General features: G+C 34.2%; 1 protein-coding gene across 2 annotated transcripts in view; it reads left to right on the top strand.

Annotated features, from left to right (window-relative positions):
• COL11A1 (collagen type XI alpha 1 chain) overlaps nucleotides 1-23,952 on the top strand; it is a 298,622-nt gene that overhangs the window by 48,152 nt on the left and 226,518 nt on the right. For both annotated transcript variants that reach the window (XM_001372197.4, XM_001372220.4), the window contains exon 4: nucleotides 2,284-2,446. In XM_001372197.4, the coding sequence (XP_001372234.1) occupies nucleotides 2,284-2,446 (163 nt within the window). The remainder of the gene's footprint in view (nucleotides 1-2,283; nucleotides 2,447-23,952) is intronic.

Genomic DNA, 23,952 nt, shown 5'->3' with positions numbered 1-23,952 from the left:
TTAAAGTTTAAAGAAACAGCAAGTCATCATTATAAAGCTAAAAATATATGTATGAGTCATAGTTTTGACAGTTATGATTTGTTCACTATGAATATTAAGAACAATTTAATCTCTATCTTTAACATGTGAATATACTTATATTTCTCCCCCCAAGATGCAACAAATAACATGTGTGAGATAGCTAAATCAATGTTAACATCTTTAAATATCACAGAAAATTGTCATTCATTTTGAAATAGTACTCAAAATTTACTAATAACTTTGTTCATGATAATAATTCTTTTAAGCAAAAGAATATTAATCTAAATGCATTTTAATAAATAATTAAATGCCATCATTCTGAAATCACATGAAGATAGTGAAAAATGAGCTCATATTTATAATTACAAGTATTACTATTAAGTCTTTATATATTTTATATCATACTTATTAAATTTCACTATTATTTTAATTCATTGATTAACTTAAAATTCTTAGAGTTTATCCTAATTCACTTTAAAGAAAGCTAAAGTTATTCCTAAAATATGAAATTGTTAGTATTTTCTATTCAACATAAGTGGTAGTATAAATAATAGGAACATATCAACACATTTTTTTCAGAAAAGAAAAAAACATACATTTTAGTTGTACTCTGGGTATTTGAACCTCTATATATCATTCAGACCAAGCTAAGCAAACTTCTACCATAATTCAGAATAAATTCATTCATTCACAAATACTTACATAATCTCTACTATACTCAAAAAACTTTGTTTCAGGGAACACAAAGAAAAATTGGATGATGTTCCTGCTTGCAGTTAACTTTCATTCTAATGAACTAGATATGATTTGTTCACTTAAGTATCACAGGTTTCCATAATTTCATTGACGTGAGTAATCCTTTCCCCAGTACAGAGAGCAGGTATCGTCATAACTAGCATTGGCAGAAAAAATAACCGTAATGTCATAGTCAGACTTCTGGTGATAAGAAGACAAGTCCATAAATTGCTCTGATATAAGTTAGAATCTGAAAGTATATAGACAGGTATAAAGAAATAGGCTACTCACTGGAGTATGCCATTGGAGAAGTCAGAGACTGTCTATGGAAATATACTTTGCTTTTGGCAGCAGTCAGCCTAGGTCACGTGAGCCAAGCCTTATATCTGTCTCTTAATTCTTCTGTGCTTATTTCATGGATCAAATCCTAGATACTTCTGGAATATCAATCAAACACCTTTCCCATGGAAAAATATAAAGTTTCAACCAGAGGGCTAGTGGCATTAAAAAAAAAATCCAAGTGAGCAGCTTCACTCACATGGTTTCTATTAGTACCAGATATTCTTAATAAAAATTCATCATTATTCTGTACAGTTAGGGTATGTATGTTTCCAAATGGGTTGGACATGTCTCCACCCCCCCAAGTCTGTCATCACCTTCTCTGAATTAGCTGGAGCCAGTAGCTGCAGGGTGATTTGAATCTCTCTCTCCACACATGGGTTGAATATGCTGCTTCTTTAGTGTTCCCACTTCTTGCCAGTTCTGGAAAGAAGGAAAGTTATTGTGTCTTTAACTTGGAGCCTTCCCACAGTAGTCCAATAGTGATCTATTACTGTTTTGAAATTAAACTGGAAAAATGAAGCAAGAACACACTCAGAAAAAAATATGGAATAAAGGTGGGATCAAACTGTCTTTAAGAATTACATTTGGTTGCTCCCAAAGGAATAAATTATTCAATTAAATGACATATCCTTCCATAGTCACCCTCTAGGGATCTTGGTTATGGAATTTCCTCCCTTAATAAGTGGAAATTCACTTTCTGTGCAAGCATTTAAGTATATAGAACCTATTACTTACCGGGGATTCCAACTCAGTCTCTATCAACCTCCCTCATTTGAGCAGAATGAGATTCAGCCTTTGCCTCTTCAATGCAGAATAAAGCAAAAGATTGACAGTGATTTAAAAACCTAGACAGTTAAGGCTCCTGAATAACTTGACATTTCTCTCCTGCCCTTCAGATTGCCTAGCACCAAATGGAAAGGGCAGCATAATAATTTAGTTGTGGTCAGTAGGGTCTATTGGCAGGTGCACAGCATTCCTTTTCCAGAAAGTTGGAAAATAAGCATCATTTAGGGGTACTCAGCAAATATCTATGCTGGTCTATTTGAGAGATAAAGCTTCTTTTTTAATGCATTTTAATTCTGTATAATTTAGAATGGGTCAAGCTCAGTTATTTGTAATTTCCAAATGAACAGCTTTGCAACCAATATCTTTAAAGCTCATAAAAGAATTGTACTCCTTTTCAAGGTGGCATCGGATTGCTATCAGTGTGGAGAAAAAAACTGTGACTATGATTGTTGACTGCAAGAAGAAAACAACTAAACCTCTCCAGAGAAGTGACAAAGCAGTTGTTGACACCAATGGGATCACAGTTTTTGGAACAAGGATTTTGGATGAAGAAGTTTTTGAGGTAAAAAAAGTCATGCTTAATTTGATCAGAAAATCTTTCAAGATGAGCTAAAGAACTGGATAAATTAATACAAGTAACCCTCAAATACTTGGTGAGGTGAATTCTGAAAAGCAAAGAAAAGCTGGCCTATTTTCTGACCCCATGGGTGTATGTAGTATTGGTGTTTCCTGTTGCTCAGGAGGAGAATGACTAGACAATACAATTGTAATGCCTGGAAAACAATTATGCAGATTGGGTGATTGGAACACAGAAGTGCCATTCTCTTGGGAGGGGACAAATGGTTTTACTCTTAGTACTTTGTGTTATTTTCTTTGGATAAAGAGAGATTTTCCTCATTTCCTTCTTTAGGAGATCACCTTAGAGAAACAAAGCAAAGAATCTGCATTTCTGTGCTTTCTTTGTGGACTGCTCCAAGTTAAAGCAGAGATCATCTTGCACATGGCAAACATATTTGTTTTCATTTTAATAAGATCACTTTCTCTTATTTTTTTGGTAATGAGGAGATTGCTGAATAGACTTTTAAAGGCAATAGCACCAGGATGCCATAGTAAAAGTCTTCTTTCCCCTCACTTTTCAAAGACCAGATTAAATGATTTTTAATATTTTTAACACAAAAAGCTTAACATCTGTTAAGTGCCCGAAACTCTGCTAGGCAATGGAATTATAAAATCAAATGACTGAAGCAATCCACAATCTCAAGAAGCTTATATTTTAAGGGGAAGCCAGCAAGTATAAAGACACACAATATAAATATAAAAATGTATGTAATACAAACAAAAGGAGTAAATACAAAGTACTTAAATACATAGTTTCTGGAGAGGGAAAGCAATAACATTTTGGGGAATCAAGATGTCATGTAGATGGTGGTCCTTCTTTGTGTCTTGAAGGAATAATGGGATTGCCTAAGGCAGAGATAAGGGGAGACTGAACTTCCTACAACTAGTACAGTGGCCTCAAGATGGGAGAGAAGAGTTTTGTGTGTGAGAAAAATAAAAGAGAATAGCTTGGCCCTCTTAGTTTATGGTTTCATTTTTGATTAATTTCACATAGGCCAAATAAATATATATGATAGAAAGAAAAAGGATATAGTTCTGAGAAACTGATTTTTCTAATATATATTCCTTGTAACATCACTGAATTTCACTTTATATTCCCAAGTATCAGAGAACAAAGCCATTCAGTTTATTATCAATAAGCTAGCATTTTTCGCTATAAGGTTGACTATTTTCATAAGCCACATACGTTATTTATATATTATTTTATTTTTATTTTATTATATATTATGTTAAATATTTATTTATTTTTAATATATATTTATTTTGTATAATACTTTGAGAAAATATGTTTAAACCATACATGTATAATAGGAAGTGCTGCATGCAGAACTATTCAAATGGGCTTTAGATTATCATGAACTTGTGTTGTCATCTCATTTAGCTGTGTCTGACTCTTTGTGATCCCATGGACTATTTACTTCAATACTGTCTATAAAGCTTTCCTAGTAAACATATTTGAGAGACTTTCTATTACCTTCTCTAGTATATTAAGTTAAACAAAGGTGTGAGATTTAAAATAGTGAAGCCCATAAACTGTAGTGAGTTAAAATGGTGGAAGATATAAATTGTGATAGATATAGGAGAGGGTGAGTAAATTTGACCGCAGAAAATATGTTTCACTACAGTGTCTTGGTTTCAAATCAAATATAAGGTGGTCGCCAGGGAAATATTCCCAATTATTCAAATACCCAAGTCAACTGGGTTTTATAGAGATTTTAATTAATACAAATGTGGAATTAAAGAAAAGAGAGAAAGAGAGAAAAAAGGAAATAAATATGAAGGGCCTTAAGCCAGCATGGCCTAGACCTGAGTCTTAAGAGAGAGAGATCAGTCAGTCAGTCTTTTAACACTCACCACAAGGTCTGCCTAAGCAAGGATTATAGTGACACCAGGCTAGCTCCATCTCAGCTGACTTCACCAGAGAGCCTTCCAGCCAGAGACTGTTCCAAAGGGCCTCTCTCCAGAGCCTCCAGAGGGACAGAGTCTCCTTAGAGGAGCTCCAGCGAGACCTCCTTAGAGATTGTCCTCCAAGAGCTTCCCTTCTCCAGAGCCTCTCTAAAGAGATTCTTCCCAAGCGATCCTCATCAGAGATCCTCCAAAAGGATCTCCCCTCAAGAGATTCTGCTTTTTCTTATATAGGGGTTTTTCTCCCATGTCACCTCCCCTAAGTCCCTACATCTACCAATCACTGTAGATGTTTTCCAAAAGACAGCCCATTTTGAATTCACAGCTGAGTAGATTAATCTCTTTAGTAAGTCAGAAAAAAAATGCTGCTGTGTCGACTAAAATCTGTTTTGCTCCTAAATTACACAATTTGTCATATAGAATAGCAAATATATTTATATCAAAATGTAATAGAGAACAGTTTTATGTCCCCACAATGGCCTAATTTTAAAGAAGTTAGTGATAATTAAGATTATTATTAGACTTCTGGGTAAACATGGCATCAGTCTAGACACAGGACTCTTCCTCTCCTCACTACCTACTGATATATACTTCCTCAAAAAGCCACAAAAACCCAAATTCATATGAATGAAGGGACTCTACAGTAGAGTGCAGCACTGAAGGTACATGGAATTTGGGTATTTCCATACCATAAGGAGGTAAAAAATCTTCCACCAAAATGGGAGCTGATCCACCCTCCCCTACCCCACATACAAAGCCAGAGTCAGAGCCAGTATGTGCTAGAATCAGCAAGTGAGCAAGGGGCACCTCTAGAGTGTGTGAGGGGCACCTCTGTGTCCTTGGCAGCTAACTAAGACCACCAAAGACCTACCCATGAGAGCAGCTAAACCTGAAAACCCAGCAGGCTGAAGAGCACAGACTGTGGGTGTGGGGAGGTAGCATAGAGAAGGGCAGCAAACAGTAGAAGGTGTAGAGACTCCAGAGCTGACCTCAGGCAAAGTCCTTACTCCTTAGCTCCATACACAGAGAGCCTGCTCTCCTCACTCAGATTTATGACTGGAAAAGAAAGGAAAAATACCATAGTGATGGCAAACAGTGCCCAGGAACTTCCTAACACCAAGAAAAACAAGAAGAAGGGGTTGACTCTGGATAATTCTTATGGAGGAAAAATCCAGACTACAGAGGAAATAGTAGAAGAGGAAATCCAAATAAATATGTCAAAACCTTCCCAAAAAAATGGAAATTGGCCACAAGCTCTTGAAGAATTTAAATTGGAGCTTACCAAAAAGATGGAAGTCTTCTGGCAAGAAAAGTGGGAAAGAGTTCAAAAAGAAAATAACTGTTTAAAGGACAAGAACTCCCAATTGGAGAAACAGCTGGAAGCCACAAAAAACAGGATAATCCAAACCAAAAAGGAAAAATCAAAAGAATATAGCAGAAAATCAAAAGAATATAACAGAAAACCAATGATTTTGCAAAACAGTAAGAATTAATAAAGCAAAGTCAAAAGACTGACAAAATAGAAGAAAACAAAAAAAATGGAAAATGAGGAGATGCCCTTCAATTGGGGAATGGCTGAACAAATTGTGGTGTCTGTTGTCGATGGAATACTATTGTGCTCAAAAGAATAATAAACTGGAGGAATTCCATGTGAACTGGAATGACCTCCAGGAATTTATGCAGAGTGAAAGGAGCAGAACTCAGAGAACATTATACACAGAGAATGATACACTGTGGTAAAATCGAATATAATGCATTTCTCCATTAGTGGAAATGTAGTGATCCTGAACAACTCTGAGGGATTTATGAAAAAGAACACTATCCACATTCAGAGGAAAAACTGTGGGAATCGAAACAGCAAAGAAAAACAACTGCTTGATTACATGAGTCAATGGGGATATGAATCAGAATGTAGACTCTAAATGAACATCCTAGTACAAAAATCAGCAACATGGAAATAGGTTCTGATTAAGGACACATGTAATACCCAGTGGAATTGTGAGTCGGTTACAGGAAGGGTGTGGTGAGGGCAAGAATATGATTCCTGTAACCAAGGAATAATGTTCTAAATCGACTAAATAAAATTAAAATAAAAAAATTATTGTTATAGCCCAGTGACTATAGCATCAATTCTTTAAAGTCTAAACTAACATTTGTGACAAAATTTGCTTTCTTATTAATGATCACATCATTTTTTTTTCCATTTTCCAAGCTACTTTTATCACCTATAGGTAATGAAATAGATTCAGGAAATGAAATTGATTTAATTATGATAGAACCTCATGGCAATGTACAGTATCTAGGAGCAGTGTGCCATATAGGAAAGAGAGGATTTTGAAGACAAATTGCAGCAATTATTTGTTTTTTAAGCCTCAGATATAAATTGGTGGATATTAATCTATTAAGTTAAGCACTTTTCCAAAATTCATTTTATAATCAAGATACGAAGTAGTTGAAAATTTAGTTTTAAAGTGAATAATTGTTATGTGTAAACCTACATGTTTTTCCCTTCATGAACAATGGAAGATTGTCAGGAGACTGATTCATTGGGTTCATTTTGTTACTTAATTTTAATGATTAAAGTAAATATATAGCTAATATTAAGGATCCAAGAATACAATATGATGTTCATTGATGCTGTGACATCAGCAGGTTTGTATTGGATCCTGAAGAATGGATATTAGTTGCTGACCTGAGGGGCAAGGGGATGATGTTTAGGACAAACTCAACCCACAGAAATTAAAATATGATAAAAAAAAAACCTACTTTGGAGGACAAAACTAGATCATAAGGAATAAACTAAAAACTTATTTCTTTCATCTACCAGATGGTTTCATACCACTACGATGTATTTTAATCTGTATTATAAAGATTACTCGAACCAAATTCCAATTAGATCCATTTCCTTCTTAACACCTCTTTGCATCTCCCTTTTAATTTCTTTAAATAGTTATTTTTAGGGTAGGTGCCAGGAGCTGGGACACACTCTTTGGGAAGTAGGATATATATGTTAGTGTAATAAAAATGAATTATTTTCTAAATAAATATTTGTGGCTGACTGATGAGTGGAACAAAATTCTGAACAAAATATTGAGAGCATCTATCTTTGTTGCATATGATGATTACAGCATTACTTTTCAGACAACAAAAATTTTTTTAAAATTTCAACATGTCAGCTTTTCAATATATTTCATGCCAGTTTTATTCTGAGCATTATTAAAGGTCAGGGAGAGCACTTCATAATTTAGTTGTATATTTTAAAAAATAGATTATTTCTACTTTTAAGGATATTTTTCAATGACAATAAAGTAAATTAAATTCTTAACTGTGAAGTAATCTCAGATGTTAATTTGGACACTGCTAAAGATTAGGAAGTTTAATATTAAAGTAATCCACAAAAAATAAAACAGAGAAATAACTTTGTTAAATGATGAGCTATTGTTGAGGCAGTTGTTGATGCATTGGATAGAATGTTGGACCTGGAGACAGGAAGATTTGAGTTCAAATTTGGCTCAGAAACACTTATTAGCTGTGTAACCTTGGTCAAGTTGCCTAACATTTTTTACTCAGGTTTTTTTTTAAATGGGGATAATAATAGCATCAACCTTAGGATTGTTATGAAGATCAAATGATATTCTATAAAAAACATAGAAGGCAATATAGAAATGCTTATTCCTTCCTTCCCCTTTCCCTTGCATTTATTTTAAAGCTTGGGAAATAATTGAACATTAGTTCCAAAGGGACAATAATTATTTCTAATTGTGTACAATTATATATTCTTAGTACCATTAAATGTTCTTTTCTATTTTTCCACTTTCATTAATAAATTATTATACTGATTGAACAGTTATATAAAAACAATTATTATTTATATTTATATGATGTTATTAAGATGATTATAGAATCTTGGACTATTTGAGTTGGACAAAGCCTTAAATTTCTCCTATGATAATTCCCCATATAATCCAGGAATTCTTTTTCATAGCTTTCCAAAAATCACATAAACTTAAATTGTGAAGGAGTTTCAGAGATCATTAAGAACAATCTTCCACATGTTGCATATAGCACCCCCTATCCCCACTAATATCTCTGATAAGTAATCATCCCACATTTTCTTAAAGACCCTCCTGAAGACAATGCCATCACCTCACAAAGTGGACCATTCTATTTCTAGGCAATTTTAATTCTCGTGAAGTTTTTCCTAGGTGGAGCCAAAATCTGTCTCCCTGTGACTCTTGTATATTGATGTTAGCTTAATGAACCAAGTATAGGACCAAGTGGAATAAGAATAATCTCTCTACACATGAAAATTCTTAAAATGATTTTGAGGCAGAGATCATATCACATGAATTTTTCTCTTCTTTAAAATACGTGTGCCCAGTTTCTTCAATGTCTTGCCTTTATTCCTGTATATATTCCAACTTGATAGCGTGCCTCAAAAATGTAGCAGTGAGAAGTGAAGTTAATGATACATTTGATATCAGATCAGGGCAAAAGGACTGTTGTACCCTCTAGGGTATCAGAGCTGCTGGCACTGAGTTATGGTAGGAGATTAACTCATAAAAATATTTGAAGGGCATATTTTTCTGTTATAGAACCTACTCCTAGGTACAAATTAACTAGTTAATAAATAATATTCACAGAAATGCACGTATAGTGCCTCAGGGATATAGACATCATCACTTCCCTAAGAAAATCCCAAATGGAGAATGATAAAAGAGAATATTTCAATGCCACACATAATGGAAATGTCCATGAATCTGTTCATGTGTATGTGTGTGTGTGGTGGGAGGAATGGGGTAGCTAGATTGCTCATTGAATTAAGAGCCAGATCTAGAGACAGGAGGTTGTAGGTTCAAATCTGTGCTTAGACATTTCCTAGCTGTGTGTCCCTGGGCATGTCATTTGACCCCCATTGCCTAACCCTTATAGCTCTTCAACCTTGGAACCCATGTGCGGTATCAATTCTAAGATGGAAAATGTGAGTTTTTTGTTTGTTTGCTTTTTTAAGTTCAGGGGCCTCCTTCCTTTCTCAGTTCTTATGAAAACTGTACAACCTGCCATGATCAGCTTTCCAACAATGACATTAGTAACATTCTCTCTATATTATTTTCCATAATACTTTGGCTATTGTGGCCATCGGAAGACATATCATGATGTTAAATACCTAACCTATGACTATAATAATGGACAATAACTATAACTCATTAGAAGTCTTCATCACCTTCATCATTCACGTAGCTTTTTATAAAAACCTCCTACTTCTCTTTGCCACAAATCTCTCCCCATTGTAGTCTGTCCTCCATAGAACCACTAAAGCAATTTTACTGATGAACAGGTCTGACCATTCCCCAGTGCCCTCAATAAATTAGTGACTCCTTATTGCCTTTCCAATCAAATAATGTCTGTTTGACATTTGAAATTCTTCAGTAAGATCCCTTCCTATCTTTTTAGAATTTTTAGAAAATACTCCCCACCCATATACTCTGTGGTCCAGCTATACTGAACTATTTTCTGTTTCTTAAATAAGACATTCCGTCTCCCTTTTCTCTATTCATCATTCCTGGAATGTTCTTCTTTCAAAATTCTCCACCTTCTTTTGAGATACCTATTTTCTTGAAGATTCAGCTTTACATTCTGCATAAGTTATTTCCTGATCCAACTTATAGATAATGTCTCTCCTATAATTTTTTTAAATTATAGCTGTTTTGTATGGGTTATATATGAGCATGTAGCATCTTCCAGTTTAAATGTAAGCTCTTTGAACTTAGGACCTATTTCACCTTATCTTTGTTACCCCAAGTTGTCTAAGGCTGTGCCTCTCATAGAACAGGGGATGAAACGTTTGCTAATGGATTGGTTAAGTGGGATGATCTTCTACATTTTAAGCCAGAGCTTCTCTCTCAAACATTCTTTGGGAGTTTATCACTTTCACATGGATTTGAGCAGATGCTTAACCACAGTGAGAATGTCAGGTACATGGAAGGTCAAGGCCTGGTATTAATTAACTATAACAAATTATTGCCTAGTATCTTGTAAACAGAAGGAGGCATTCCCTAAATACCAAATGAAAGCTAACCTTCACACCCCAGTATCCTCAGTGTTGTGTATGCTATGAAACAAAGCCAGAACTTTCTGACAGGTGATTATAATTTAATGTGTCCTTTTTTCAGAATAATTATTTAAGAAATAAGATGTCATAGCAACTTCAGTGAGAAAGATTAGGCTTTTGTTTTCTACAAGCCTGAGTGAGATTGTTCAGCTGTTCGATCATAATTAACTTTTTGTGACTCCATGAATCATAGGATACCAGATCTTTGTGTCTTCCAGTACCTCTTGAAGTCTGTCCAAGCTCATGTTCATTGTTGCCATAACACTACTTATCCATATCATACTCTGAACATCCCTTTTTCTTTTTACTTTCGATCTGCCCCAACATTAGTATCTTTTTTAATGTATCTTGTCTTCTCACTATGTGGCCATTCTGTGCCCAAAGTATTTAAGCTTTGTCTTAAATATTTTAATTTGCAGTAAAAATAGTCTGAGTTAATTTCTTCAATTATCAACTGATTACATCTCCTTGGTGTCCAAAGAACTCTTAATAATCTTCTCCACCACCACAATTCTATACTGTCTCATATTTTCCACAGCTTTCCTTCCAAGGAACAAACATCTTTGAATTTTATGATGGCAGTCATCATATACCAGTGAACTTTTTAGATATGGAGTGCCTGCCCACACCCCCCCCCAAACCGAGACCTTCCCTCTTCACTCCACTGAGTGAAGGCATGCCATGCGCACACATACTCATACAGGGGAGGGAGAAAGAGCTCCTATTGGGCTGCTGGGCAGAGGGGCAAGTGAAGTGAGGAATGTCCTTAATGAGTGTAGAGAGAGGAAGGGGAGTGATCTGAGCACTCTGCTCCTCTCCAACTGTGCTGCCTGTGAGTCACCCACCTTATCTACTCTGTAATCCCATTGTGCTGCTAGGCAGAGGGGTGGGTGATGTGAAAAAATGTCCTCAGGCATGATGATGAGGATAGGGGAGCAGTCTGCCCAAGTTCTTCTGCTTCTCTAGTTACAAATTGTGAGGGGTGGCAGCATGCCCACAGAGAATGCTCTGCATGCCATCTTTGGCACCTGTTCCATAGGTTTGCCATCAATGCCATATACAGTGATATTTGAGTCAAGAATATAAAATCTGACACTGCTTCTATTTCTATTTCTTCTCCCTCTCTTTGCTGGAAAGTAATGAGACAAGGTGCTATGCTTTTAATTTTTTTGTTGTTAAGGTTCAACAAATAATTACACATACACATTGTATATATATTTAGGTACTCCAAATATTAACTTTTTAAAGATAACTTTTTTCTGCATTACCTGTCAATATAATTTCTTAATATACATTTTCTGATATTTTGAAATTTTTATTCTGTCTCTGTCCCACCTTTCTCCCGTCCATAAGAAAGCAGATAATATGATATAGATTATACATGTTATATAATACATATTTCCATTTCATTATGTTGTGGAAGAAGATGCATATTGCTTATATTAGAGAAAAATTCATAGATGAAATTAATAATGGTGTGTTTCAATTTATATTCTGATTTAGTCTATTCTTACTATGGTGGTGGATAGTTTTGTTTTTTCATGACTCTTTTTGTGTTGTCCTAGATCCTGTCTTGTTGATAATAGTTAAGTTACTCATAGTTGATAATCATACACTTTTTTTCTGGGAACAAAATTCTCCTTATTCTCTACTCACTTCATTTTGAATCATTTTACAGAATTCTTTCCAGGTTTGTTTGTTTTTTTTGTAATCAACTCATTTGTTGTTACTTATGACACAATAGTATTCCATTACAAGCATATACTACAATTTGTTCAACCATTCCCCAATTGATGGTATCCCTTTAATTTCCAGTTCTTTGATAACACAAAAAAGAGCTACTATAAATATACTTGTACAGGTAGGTTATTTCTCCCAATTTTTAATCTTTTTGTGACCTCAACCTCATAGTGGTATTGCTAGATCAAAGGGTATGCACAGTTTTATAGCCCTTTGGCCATGGTTCCAGATTATTCTCCAGAATGTTTGTATCAGCTCACAGCTCTATCAGACATGTATTACTGTCTTGATTTTTCCATATCCCCTCCAACACTAATTATTTACCTTTTTTTGCCACATTAGCCAGTCCTATAGGTCTGATGTGTTGCCTCAGATCTGTTTCAATTTGCATTTCTCTAATCAATAGCGATTTAGATGGAGCAGCTAGGTGGATGATTTGATTGAGAGCTGAGATCAGAGACAGGAGATCCTGGGTTCAGATCTGATCTAAGACACTTTCTAGATGGATGACCCAGGCAAGTCACTTAATCCCCATTGCCTGCCCCTCACCATTCTTCTACCTTGGAACCATTACACAGTATTTATTCTAACCTAGTCTACTCTTCTCTTTCTTAGCTATATCAGATTTTTTCCATGATTGCCCCTTTATAAAATATTTTGGAATCTGATACAAATAAGCTATCTTCCTTCATATTTTTCATTAATTCCCTTGATATTCTAGGTCTGTTCAAAGCAGCTAGGCAGTACAGTGATTAGAGAATTGGGCCTGAAATCAGAAAGAAGCAAGTTCACATTCCACCTGAGCTACTGGCTGTGTTACCTTGGCCAAGCCAGTTAATTCTGTTTGCCTCAGCTTCCTCATTTGGAAAAGTATATGGAAAACCACTCCAGTATCTTTGCCAAGAAACCCCTAAAGGTGGCACAAAATAACTGAACATGACTGAAACAACTGGTCAACAACAAAAATTTGAATTTGAATTCTTCATTATTAGGCCTGTCAAATCAGGATGGATGACAATTTTTAGTGAAAATTCATCCTTCTCTTTGGAGGATCAGATGGATTCTAGATGGTTTCTAAGGTCTTTTTTTTCCTTTAAATCTATGATTCTGTTAGTAAAATGGCCCATCAACCAGTAAGACCAAGTTGTCTGGATACTGAAAGATTATGCCAAACCTAAAACCACTTAGTCTGATATAGAATCAAGATGAAGTAACATAGTAAGAAGGGAATATAAACAAAGTCCTTTATGTCATTTTTCTCTTGCTTAGTTTGTTTCCCTGGGATTAAAATGGATGTGATGCAAATATCAACCTACATTTTCCGTTTAACTTCCACAACCCATTTTATAACACAATTGTCCCTCATTCCTGAAAAGGGACTAAAGAGGGTTACATGACTCATTAGAAAAGAAACATAGCCATGCACAAGCACTTAATTTAGACCACAAATGTTCAGCACTGAGAACAGCAACATTTCTATGACTTACAGTATAGTTTTGAAAATTGATGTTCTCCCAGTACCCAGTTTCCCTTAGCTTCAAGACTACAGTTTCGACAGGAGACCATAAAGCAAGCCATTTAATTTCAACTCAGTGTTTTAGTAATATATTACATAAGATTGATGGCTCTAATTTAGTGTTCAGTCATTAAGCTTTCTTTTCTCCAGGATTTCTAACCAGTATCCCTCCATTTGATTATGTCTGTAATTAGGAAAAATAACAGTTATTGCTTCAAATATATGGCTGTTTTATACCAAGATTCCTCAGTTAAAAGCCCTAAGGCTTACAGTTTACTATCCTTAAGATCAAACTATTAGAAGTCCCCAAATGTGAATCTACTGCTTGGAATAGCAGAGCATCTGAATATTTTCATCTGAGTGAACAAAGGAGAGTTTGAGCTTGGTTTGGGCTCTGATGATAGGTATCTGTTTCAATTTATTTTGTTCAAACATGTATTTGGGAGTATATAGACTTGTGGTTTGTTTTCCTGAGAAAAATCTTATGGCTGGAATCAGTTTGGGTTTCCCTCTCATATTCTATAGTCTATGCCATTTGGATGAAACTTTGCCTACATGTCATGGGTGGATGTACTTTTTAAATGAAATGTAGAGGTATAGGCCATACCTTGTCATTGGGATAAAGCAGTGGACTCAAAGTCAGGAAGACTCAAGTATTGCCTTAATTTCTTATTAGCTGTGCAACCTTGAGTAAGACATTTAAATATCCTTACTGTCCTCATTTGGAAAATGTAGATATGTTCCCTCTATTACAGGACTGTTATGAGGATCATAGGAGACAATACATCTAAAGTACTTTACAAAACTTGAGGTCCTGTATAAATGTGATCTATTATTATTATAGCCAATGCTAATGTAGTGTTGTAAGCTTTGGAAAGCATTTTAGAGGGATTAGCCTGTCTGAACCCAATGACACACTTGTAAGGTAAGTGCTAAAATATTGTCTCCATTCTATAGATAAGGAAACTGAGCTCTAGAAAGGTTAAGTGATTTGGCCACGGTCACACTGTGAATAAATTTTAAGTTGAAAATTAATCCAACTAAAATTCAAATGGTTCTGTGATCTTGCTGGTTTAAAAATCCCCTCCAAAAATGTAAATCTTCCCACCAATCCTGAACAAATTTCAGTGGTATTCTAAGAAATGATCAAATGGGATTTAAACTTAATTTTTTTAAAACTCCAGGGTAAGCACCATTTATCAAACCATGCTATAGCATAAGGCAATATATTTTAGAATAAAATGCCCTTAAATAGCTATTATTTAATTTGGTAGCATAAGAGGTTGGATTTGGAACCAGGAAGATCTGGGTTCAAATCCTACTTCCTAAAATGCTGGGCATTTTATAATTATTATCTCATTTGATTCTCTCAATAACTCTGGGATTGGTTGATGCTATATCATGTTCATTTTATAATTGGGGAAACTGAGGTAAATAGTATAAGTGACTTGCTCCAGATCATAATGATTAATAAGTATCTGAGCCTGGAATGGAATTCATGTGTTCTGACTCCAGGTCCAGTTCTTTATTGATTGCAAAACTTAGCCACCCCAATAACTCTCATCCTGTTTCCTCATATTTAAAATGAGGGTGATAATTGTACCTACCTCACTGGGTTATTGTGAGGATAAAATGAAATAACATATGTAAAGGGCTTTGCAAAACCTTGTGGTGTTAAATAAATGCTACTTATTATTTCTTATTCCTCAACTCTTTCAGCTGTATGATATTATGATTCAACTTCTCAAAATTATCTTCACTAAAATGGTGCTAATGTCAGTTGCTCCTAAGTTATATATCACAACCCTAATGGAATTTTATGAGAGGAGAGGAACAACAAATTATATATTACCAGTTAACCTTCAGCTATTTCAGACCTCTTGCAACCTTTTAAAAAAATTTAGTCACTACCCCAAATGAGAAATTTGTCAACCTCTTTTGACATCACAATAATTTCTCATTTGTAACTATGAAAAAGAATCCATCGTTATCCAGAATGAGCCTAATTATGCAAGAACTTAACAGAGACTTTTTCCTTTGGATTTGGTCAGGATCAATGTAGCCATTTTTTAGATAGAGATATCCAAGTAGCATGCAGAGTAATAGATTTTGCATGTGGTGCATAAAATACACTACTGGACAGTAATTTGCTCTAGAACTCCAAATACTTTATGAGCAGCATATATTAACCTTGTCTACAATAGGTAAGTGATTCAGTAGTCTGGCCAATCCCTCCATACAATGATTATAATCCTTCATTGATTTAGCATGCAATCTTCAAAAGGTCTCATGGCCAGAGATATTCTCCATATTGCAATCCTTGTGGTAATGAACCACTCCGAACTTCAGTAGACAGGACCTTAGCTAACATCAGCAGACCTGTATTCAAAACATGAATTTTTGTGATACAAATTTTCAGAATTCAGAATCATCTGTATGTCAGAATGAGGTACCATAATAGATTATTGGTGGAAGTAATTCAAGATAAAATTAAAGACACAAACAAAGTTATTCACCTTGAACTTCCTTTGAGTTGGAGGGAATATTTATTTCTTCTCCTGACCATATTTATTATAACAAATTCTTTCATCTGAGGTTTAAAAATATCTCTGCTCTGTACCTTGCTATTTTGGGGGTCAGGTTTCCGCCCTCCCGAATTAGATTGTTTTTTTTCCTTCCTAATGGAAACATAAGAGTGTTTTCAATGGAAATACATCCATATGATCATTTGTTGTCTAAGGTCAAATTTTAAATTTCTAGCTCTTATCACTTCTGTGTATCATCCCTCTTTTTTCTTTGATTTTCCATTATATTTTTGCCATATTTATATTTATAATATATAGCTACACTTTAGTTATTTTATCTGCTTTTCATATCATCATGACTAGATTTTAACTCTAATACTTTGTATTGTTAAACACGTAGAATTATTGTAAAAAGCTCTCAACAAATGCTTCTTGCATAAATGAATGGATAAATGCTTATTTGGTTAGTTCTTTCAAAATTATCTTTGGTTCCTTGGCATTTTTATTTGTGTGTAAAATATAGGAAAACTTCTTGAAAAGAAATTATACTTATTTCATACATAAAACCTGAGGGAAACAGTTATTGTTTTAGAGAAACATGTAAATAATTAAATGCATGCAAGATATATGCAGATAAAATGAAGAATAATTTGAGAAAAGACATTAGTATCTGAAATGAACCCAAAAGTCTTCAAGAAGTTAGCATCTGAGATGAGACTGAAGGAAGCCAGGGAAACAAAGAGGCAGAATTGAGGATACACAGTATTATAGGTATCAGAGAAAGCCAGGCAAGAGCACAGAGATAAACTATTGTGTAGGTGGAATGAGTTGACTAGAAATCCACAATTTAAAAGGGAAAGGGAAAAATGAAACTAGCATTTCCTATTCAAGTATCAGACTCTTCCACACATATATAGAGGTCAGAGTGGTCCAAAAGGTTTTGGTGTATTTTAACTCAAAGGCAACTCAGATTAACTCAGGGTGAAGAAAGGAACCCAGTCCTAGAGGAGAGAATGGGAAAGCATTCAGATGACATTACTTGATGTTGGCATTAAGGAGTAGGAGGTTTTTTCCTTGACATATATATCTGTTTTAATCTCTTCAAGCTTTTTGGCCAAGTTTGGAATGACATAGTTATTTGATCCTTGCAATAGTTGTGCCCAAGTATTACATACCTGATTTTACAATTGAGGAAATTGAGGCTGGCAGAAGTTCTGACTTACCCAGTATTATATAACTAGAGTGTAAGGCTAAATTTGAAGTCAGGACTTGTGGTTCCAGATCCAGTCCTGTATCCATTGTGCTACTAGCTGCCTTTGAATTTAATGTATAAAGGGAAATAAAAAGGCATTTAAAAAATGTAAATGTCTCTACTTTAATCAATGATGTGAAGTCAGGCATTTATAATGGACAACTATTTAATTTTTCCTAGAGTTTGACTTAAGTCATGTTCTATAAAACATAATGTTCAGAAACACATTTTCTCTGACAATTTTCAGTGTTTCTGGTTGTCATTTTGTGATTGACATTCCCTTGAAAATATGTTATTCAATTATAGTTGGTCTGCTACTGATATTTATTTACCATCTAAATTCTTAATACTCCTTTTTATAGCATCACATTTGTGTTTCATGGAACTTAATAGGATGTTACCAATTTCAGAGGGGAAAATGTACATTAAGAAACAGATAAAGAGAGGTACTGTGCAATAGGGAAGATCACTGGATTTGGATTCAGAGGACTTGGATTTTGCCATTGTGACCATGGGCAAGGCATATAACCCTCATCTGTAGAATGAAGTAAGTGAAATGAGGTCTTTTTCAGTTCTCAATTTATAATTGAAATGAATAGATACATTTAATAATGGACAAATTTTATAAATTCCTTTCAGAGGAATATGTAATAGAAATGATTTTCGAAGTATCAGGAAGGATAAAAATTAACAATAACTACCATCAGGAAAAAAAGAAAGCATAATGTAGTAGAATGTTTCGAAATCAGAAATACAACTAACAAATTCTATGCTCAGAGCAAATTTTAGAAAACCTTTTTCTTCAATCTCTTTTTTGTGTGGCTCTATCAAGAATTTGAACCATGAGACTGGCAAAGAGAGGTCTTAGAAGTCACCAATCAAAACTATGGGTACCAAAAGCTACAATTATTTCATAAATTCATAAAGGTAATAAATGTAAGAGCCAATATTATAGCCTAGGGGTTCATTTTGTTGTTGGAGTTGTTGCCTTAAATCCATAAATTTCTTTTTTTTCTCCCAATATGCCATATTGTTTCTCATAAGTGTGAGAAAGAAACTTCCGGGTCATGAAACAAGCTGCTTACCTACCTCCAAATATTAAACTATTTCTTTGGAGAATCATATTTTAACAATCATTTTGCTTTAAAGACTCACAATACTACTTCATGATGAAGTGCTATATGGTAAAAGAAAAACTATGCACTTGTTAGTCCAAAGGAATTTCTCTATGTGATTGGACCACAGAAAACACACACACACACACACACACACACACACACACACACACACATATATAGTTCAAAATAGCTTAGTGCAATTTTAATATTTAAATTGTGGGACCCCCTTTTATGCATGTATTCATGAACACACATGTATACATATACTCATGTGTTATGTACATTTATACATGTACATAAAGAGATATACATATATACATAAATAGATATGAGTGGATTCAGTCTCCTTTCTACTCAAATCTTTTTTTTTTCAAACATAAACATGAGTAAACGAGACCATTCTCTAAGGCATACCACCACATACATATTTCACTTTAAAGGCATATTAGGTAAATGTATACCTCTATCACTAGGTCTGTGTGTATGTGTGTATAAACATGTTTATGAATATATTAATTTAAGTGAAGTGGTAGCTTTTGGCTTAAATTCAGAAATATATAGAATTGGCTATTAGACTCTAACCATATTTGTAATGTTGATAAAGTATAGTCCTTTTGATTTTTTAAACAAAGTTTCAAATGAAAAAAGGGAGAGATGAGAAACTTTTTCTAGAATTTATTATAAAAAACATTACTGAAGTTTAAAACAAAAATTATTCTTAAAGTTTTATTTTTATTTTTAATAGAGAGAATTCTTTTGCTTTAGCAAATGGTCAATTGCATTGCTGAATATCATTCTTTAGCTTTTTAGGTGCTACTATTAATATCTATTTAAAGTAATTTCATTTTGTGATTAAAAGAATTAATGGTAAAATCTTTTGGCCTTTTAACAGTTTCCTAGGTAAAATTAATCCAAGGATTGGAAACAACCTAGCTAGATTAGAAGTCCTCCAGGATACAATCTATCTATTAGTATTTGGGGGAGATGATAGGTAAGATAGATAAGATATATTATGAAATTGATTTATTGAGAATCCATTAGGAAAAGTATGTTTGTGATTTTAACAGAGTGAATTATTAACAGTCAGTGGGGAAACTTTGGAGTGGAAAAGAGCTCTTTGGAGAACAGAAACAATCATTTTGAAATAAACCTGGATCAAAAACTAAATGAAAGACGGACTAGATTTCAAGAAATTCAGATACAGTTATTTATTTTTAACAAAATGTTTGTCTATAAGTATAACTAATGTGAAGAATATTGTCCAGAAAATTGAGTAACAGAAATTTATTAGAAATTCAAAGAAGAAATTCTTACCTAATCTTCTGAAAAATAGAGTTCTAATCACATATTATAGATGACTCCACAAATTCCTTTTTAATTTAACAATTTAAATATTTATTTGAATTATTTGAATATTAATTTAATTGGGTTAAATCACACAAAAGTTATATCATTTACAAATGACTAATCTTTTCCTATTGGTCTACTGAGTTAAAAAATGAGCCATAATTATAGGAACAACTATTGGAGGGCATTAGGGTACAATGGGATGAGTGCTACCTCTAAAGTCAAAGGATTGGATTCTCATCTTGCCTCTGTCCTTTTTGATCTCTCTGAACTGGTTCAAGTCCCTGAGCCTCAATTCTATCATCTGTAAAATAAAGGGCTTGGAGAGCCCAACCTCCTAGTTTCTTTCTTTTTTTCTTAAACCTCTTTACTTCTGTCTTAGAATTGATACTAAGTATTGGTTCTAAGGTAGAAGAGTGCTAAGGGGTCAGTAAATGGGGTTAAGTGACTTGCCCAGGGTCACACAGCCAGTACTCAGTTGAGGACAAATTTGAATCTAGAATCAGCCATCTCCAGACCTGGTTGTTTTTCCACTGAGCCACTTAGCTCTCTTCAAGTTTCTTTCTAATTCTGCATTTATTCTTGTGCATAAATGGACATATATGAATTGCTTACTGATGTCTTTAGAATCTCTTTTGATATCACACATCTCCTGTAAAATATTTAATTAAATACAATCTATTTTTTGTCCAAGCATTTGGAGGCAAAGAGATATATTCTTTTAAACTATAAATAAGCCCCTGAATGAGGTAGCCTTGGATAGTGGAAAAGAACTAGCTATAATTCAAGAGAGACATGTATTAGAACCTAATGTCAGAAACTCATAAGCTGTATGATCATGGGCAAAGCCTCAGTATCTTCATCAGTAAAAATGAGGATATTAATGCACCTGCCTCAAAATCATGAAGATCAAATGAAATAACAAATGTAAAATGCTTTGTAAGACTTAAAGTCCTATAGAAATGCAAAATATTACTATAGGGCTGGTAGGTAGCACCGTGGAGAGAAAGAGTAGCAAGCTTGACATCAGGGAGATATAAATTCAAATCTGGACTCAGCTATATACTAGCTGTGTGGTCCTAAACAAGTCACTTAACCCTGTTTGCCTCAGTTTCCTATTCTATAAAAAGAAGTGGAGAAAGAAATAGCAAACCACTCCACTATCTTTGCCATAAAATCCCATATGGGGTTACGAAAAGTTGGATGTAACTGAAAAAACTGGGTAACCAATTATTAGTACTTATCCCACAGGATTATTGTGAGGAACTAATGGTGTCAGGTATGTAAAAAATTTTGTAAATCTCAAAATGCTCCAAAAATGTCTGATTTTACTAAGGGAAGAGTTATGCCAAGTGAACTATGCCAAGAGGATGTCAAGACAAATAAGTCCACCCTTAGTTTATTGTAACTGATTATTTATAGGATTATAGGTTCCAAAGCTGGAAGGAAACTGTAAAGAACATCTAGTACAAATGCTTCATTGTACAGATGTAGAAATGGAAGTCAAGAGCTAGTGATTTGCCCAGTGTTGGATGAGTAATAACCCCTGTGTCCTGATTCCAAATTCAACACACTTTCTACTGAACTGAGTTTTGTCTCCTCTGCTAAATGAGTATGTGGCCTTAGGCAAAGCCCTGATCCAACTCACTCCCCCTAGGATTCATTATAAAATTAGAAGAGTTTAAATATAATGTCGGCCATCCTAAGCCTCTTTCATATGTTTTGTGTGATTCTCTGTACCAAATTCAAACTTGCATGAAATTCTGTTAAAAAGAGTTAAGTATTAAGAGATAAAAGTCAACTACAAATATATGCAACTATTTATAGAGTTAATTTTGTGGACAATAGTGGGAAGTAGGAGACGTTTTATTAAAATATTTAAAGAAAAAATAAAATTTAGATATAAATTTAAATAAAATATTTAAAATCCTTGAATATTCTATCAACTGAGGAAATTTTCAGATGGCCTTCATTAGCAACTGTTTGATGTGGATCAATGTGATAGACTGTCTGATTTTGCACTATGAACAAGAATGTCAAGATGAAAGGAGAAAAGGAATGTGTATTGCCTTCAAGTGTTTGTTTTTGATGTTTTTATTCTTTTTTAGAAAACAAAGCTGATGTCCTAGGGTAGCTTCCTTTGGCAGGGAAAATTAGTTCCCTATTGCTTTGTTTGTTAAGCATGGTTTAAATTTTGGCCTCTGGGTAGAGAAAAACCTTTAGTCAATATAATCTTGCTGCCCAGGTTCAATTTTGGGTGAGTTAAAGGTGGTCAGTAGGGTATACTGAACCTCTTTTCCCAGACACATGAAAATGTGTGTGTTGTAAAACAAAAGAAAAATACCGTTGCAATTAACATTCCAGTCGAGCTTTGAAATTGTGTAAAAAATAATTAAATATTAAGGCATCAAAATCAAGCATTGACCTTGCTGGAATGTTGAGGGCATGAAAGCTCACAAACTTTGAAAAAAAAATTAAGCTTTCTGTTACTGTATGCATGTGGTATCATATGAAAAGAGGCAAAAAATTTCCACCTGTGGCAAAATGACACAGATATTTTCCAGTTTCTTACTTATGTGGCTTTGGTGAATAGCCAGATTGGACAAATAAATGGATCTACTGAATATTTTGGCCTTAATTATCTGGTCTGGCTACATTCCTGTCATATCTGTGCTGTTAATTAGTTTCCCTCATAAATACAATGAGATGTCCTAGAATGAATGCCAAATTTAGTCAGGAAAGATCTGTGTTCAAATATTGACTGTGATGGTTACAAGCTGAGACACCTTGGTTAAGTCCTTTGATCCTATTCTGCTTCAAATTCTTCATTTTTAAAATAGGGACACAAACCTGTGCTACATCGATCATAGATTGATCAATAAAATGCATCATTAAACTAAAAGTACATTATAGAATTTATCATATATTTTTATATCACATATTTAGGAGAGGCAGTCATGGTATGTTTAGTGGATTAAATCCCATCTCTGATATTAATTACCTTGTGACCCTGAGCAAGTCCTGAGAAGCTTTGGCCTCATGCCCTATTTCTGACACATATTTCCTTGTAACCCTGAGCAAGCCATTTAACCTCCTAGTGATCTCAGAAATCTGAAGACTACATGTTCCAGAGAAAATGCTGACCTTAATAGTAGGAGTTTTCTGTTTTTTTTTTCTTTACCAGTAAAATTGCCGGAACTCTCCCTGTCTGCATAAATGAAACATTTATTAGCAAATTGCATTATATAAGAGAAATACAAGTGGTATCCCTTGCTGCAGAGAGTTGATAAATTTAAAATTTAAATCAAGTTTTAAGGCACTGAATAAGAAATTAAACAATTAATAAATAACTAAACAACTTTAAAGTTCAAAGTGGAAAATGATGTAGAAGATAATTTTGTAGAGAGTTTCTAATGGAATTCTTTTATAAAGTAAACATCTAGCTGAAACTTGAGGTGGCAAAATTGATTTTCTAGCAGAGATGGGAAGGAATGAATGAACATGGAATATGAACGTGAATGTTTTTAGTATAGGAAATTTCAAAAGAGAAGATCATCTAATAAGGGTGGAGCAAATTCATTAAAGACTTAATTCAATTTAAATGCAATAATAGGCATATATATGTTTTTGAGTATGGGACTCAATATAAATATAAAAGTTTTTATAGCATCATCACATAGCATGCATTGGAGTGGGCAAGAGTAGAGATGCAGACAATAGTGAGAACCTATTAAGGGAAACTCTAAAAATGGTAAAGGATAGCTGTTAAAATGAAAAGGGGAAAAATGAATTACAGAGACACAGAGCAGCAAGAATTAATAGGCCTTGGTGACTGATTTTATTTGGAAAATAAATAAGTTAGACTTAACTTTGACTGCAGATTTGTAAACCATGGGGAATGAAAAGATATTTCCATGACAGATGTGAGAAAATGG

The sequence above is a fragment of the Monodelphis domestica genome, chromosome 2 (genome assembly GCF_027887165.1).
Source record: "Monodelphis domestica isolate mMonDom1 chromosome 2, mMonDom1.pri, whole genome shotgun sequence".
NCBI lineage: Eukaryota > Metazoa > Chordata > Mammalia > Didelphimorphia > Didelphidae > Monodelphis > Monodelphis domestica.
The sequence above is the reverse complement of the archived record's forward strand: the minus strand, read 5'-3'. Positions and strand labels throughout refer to the sequence as shown.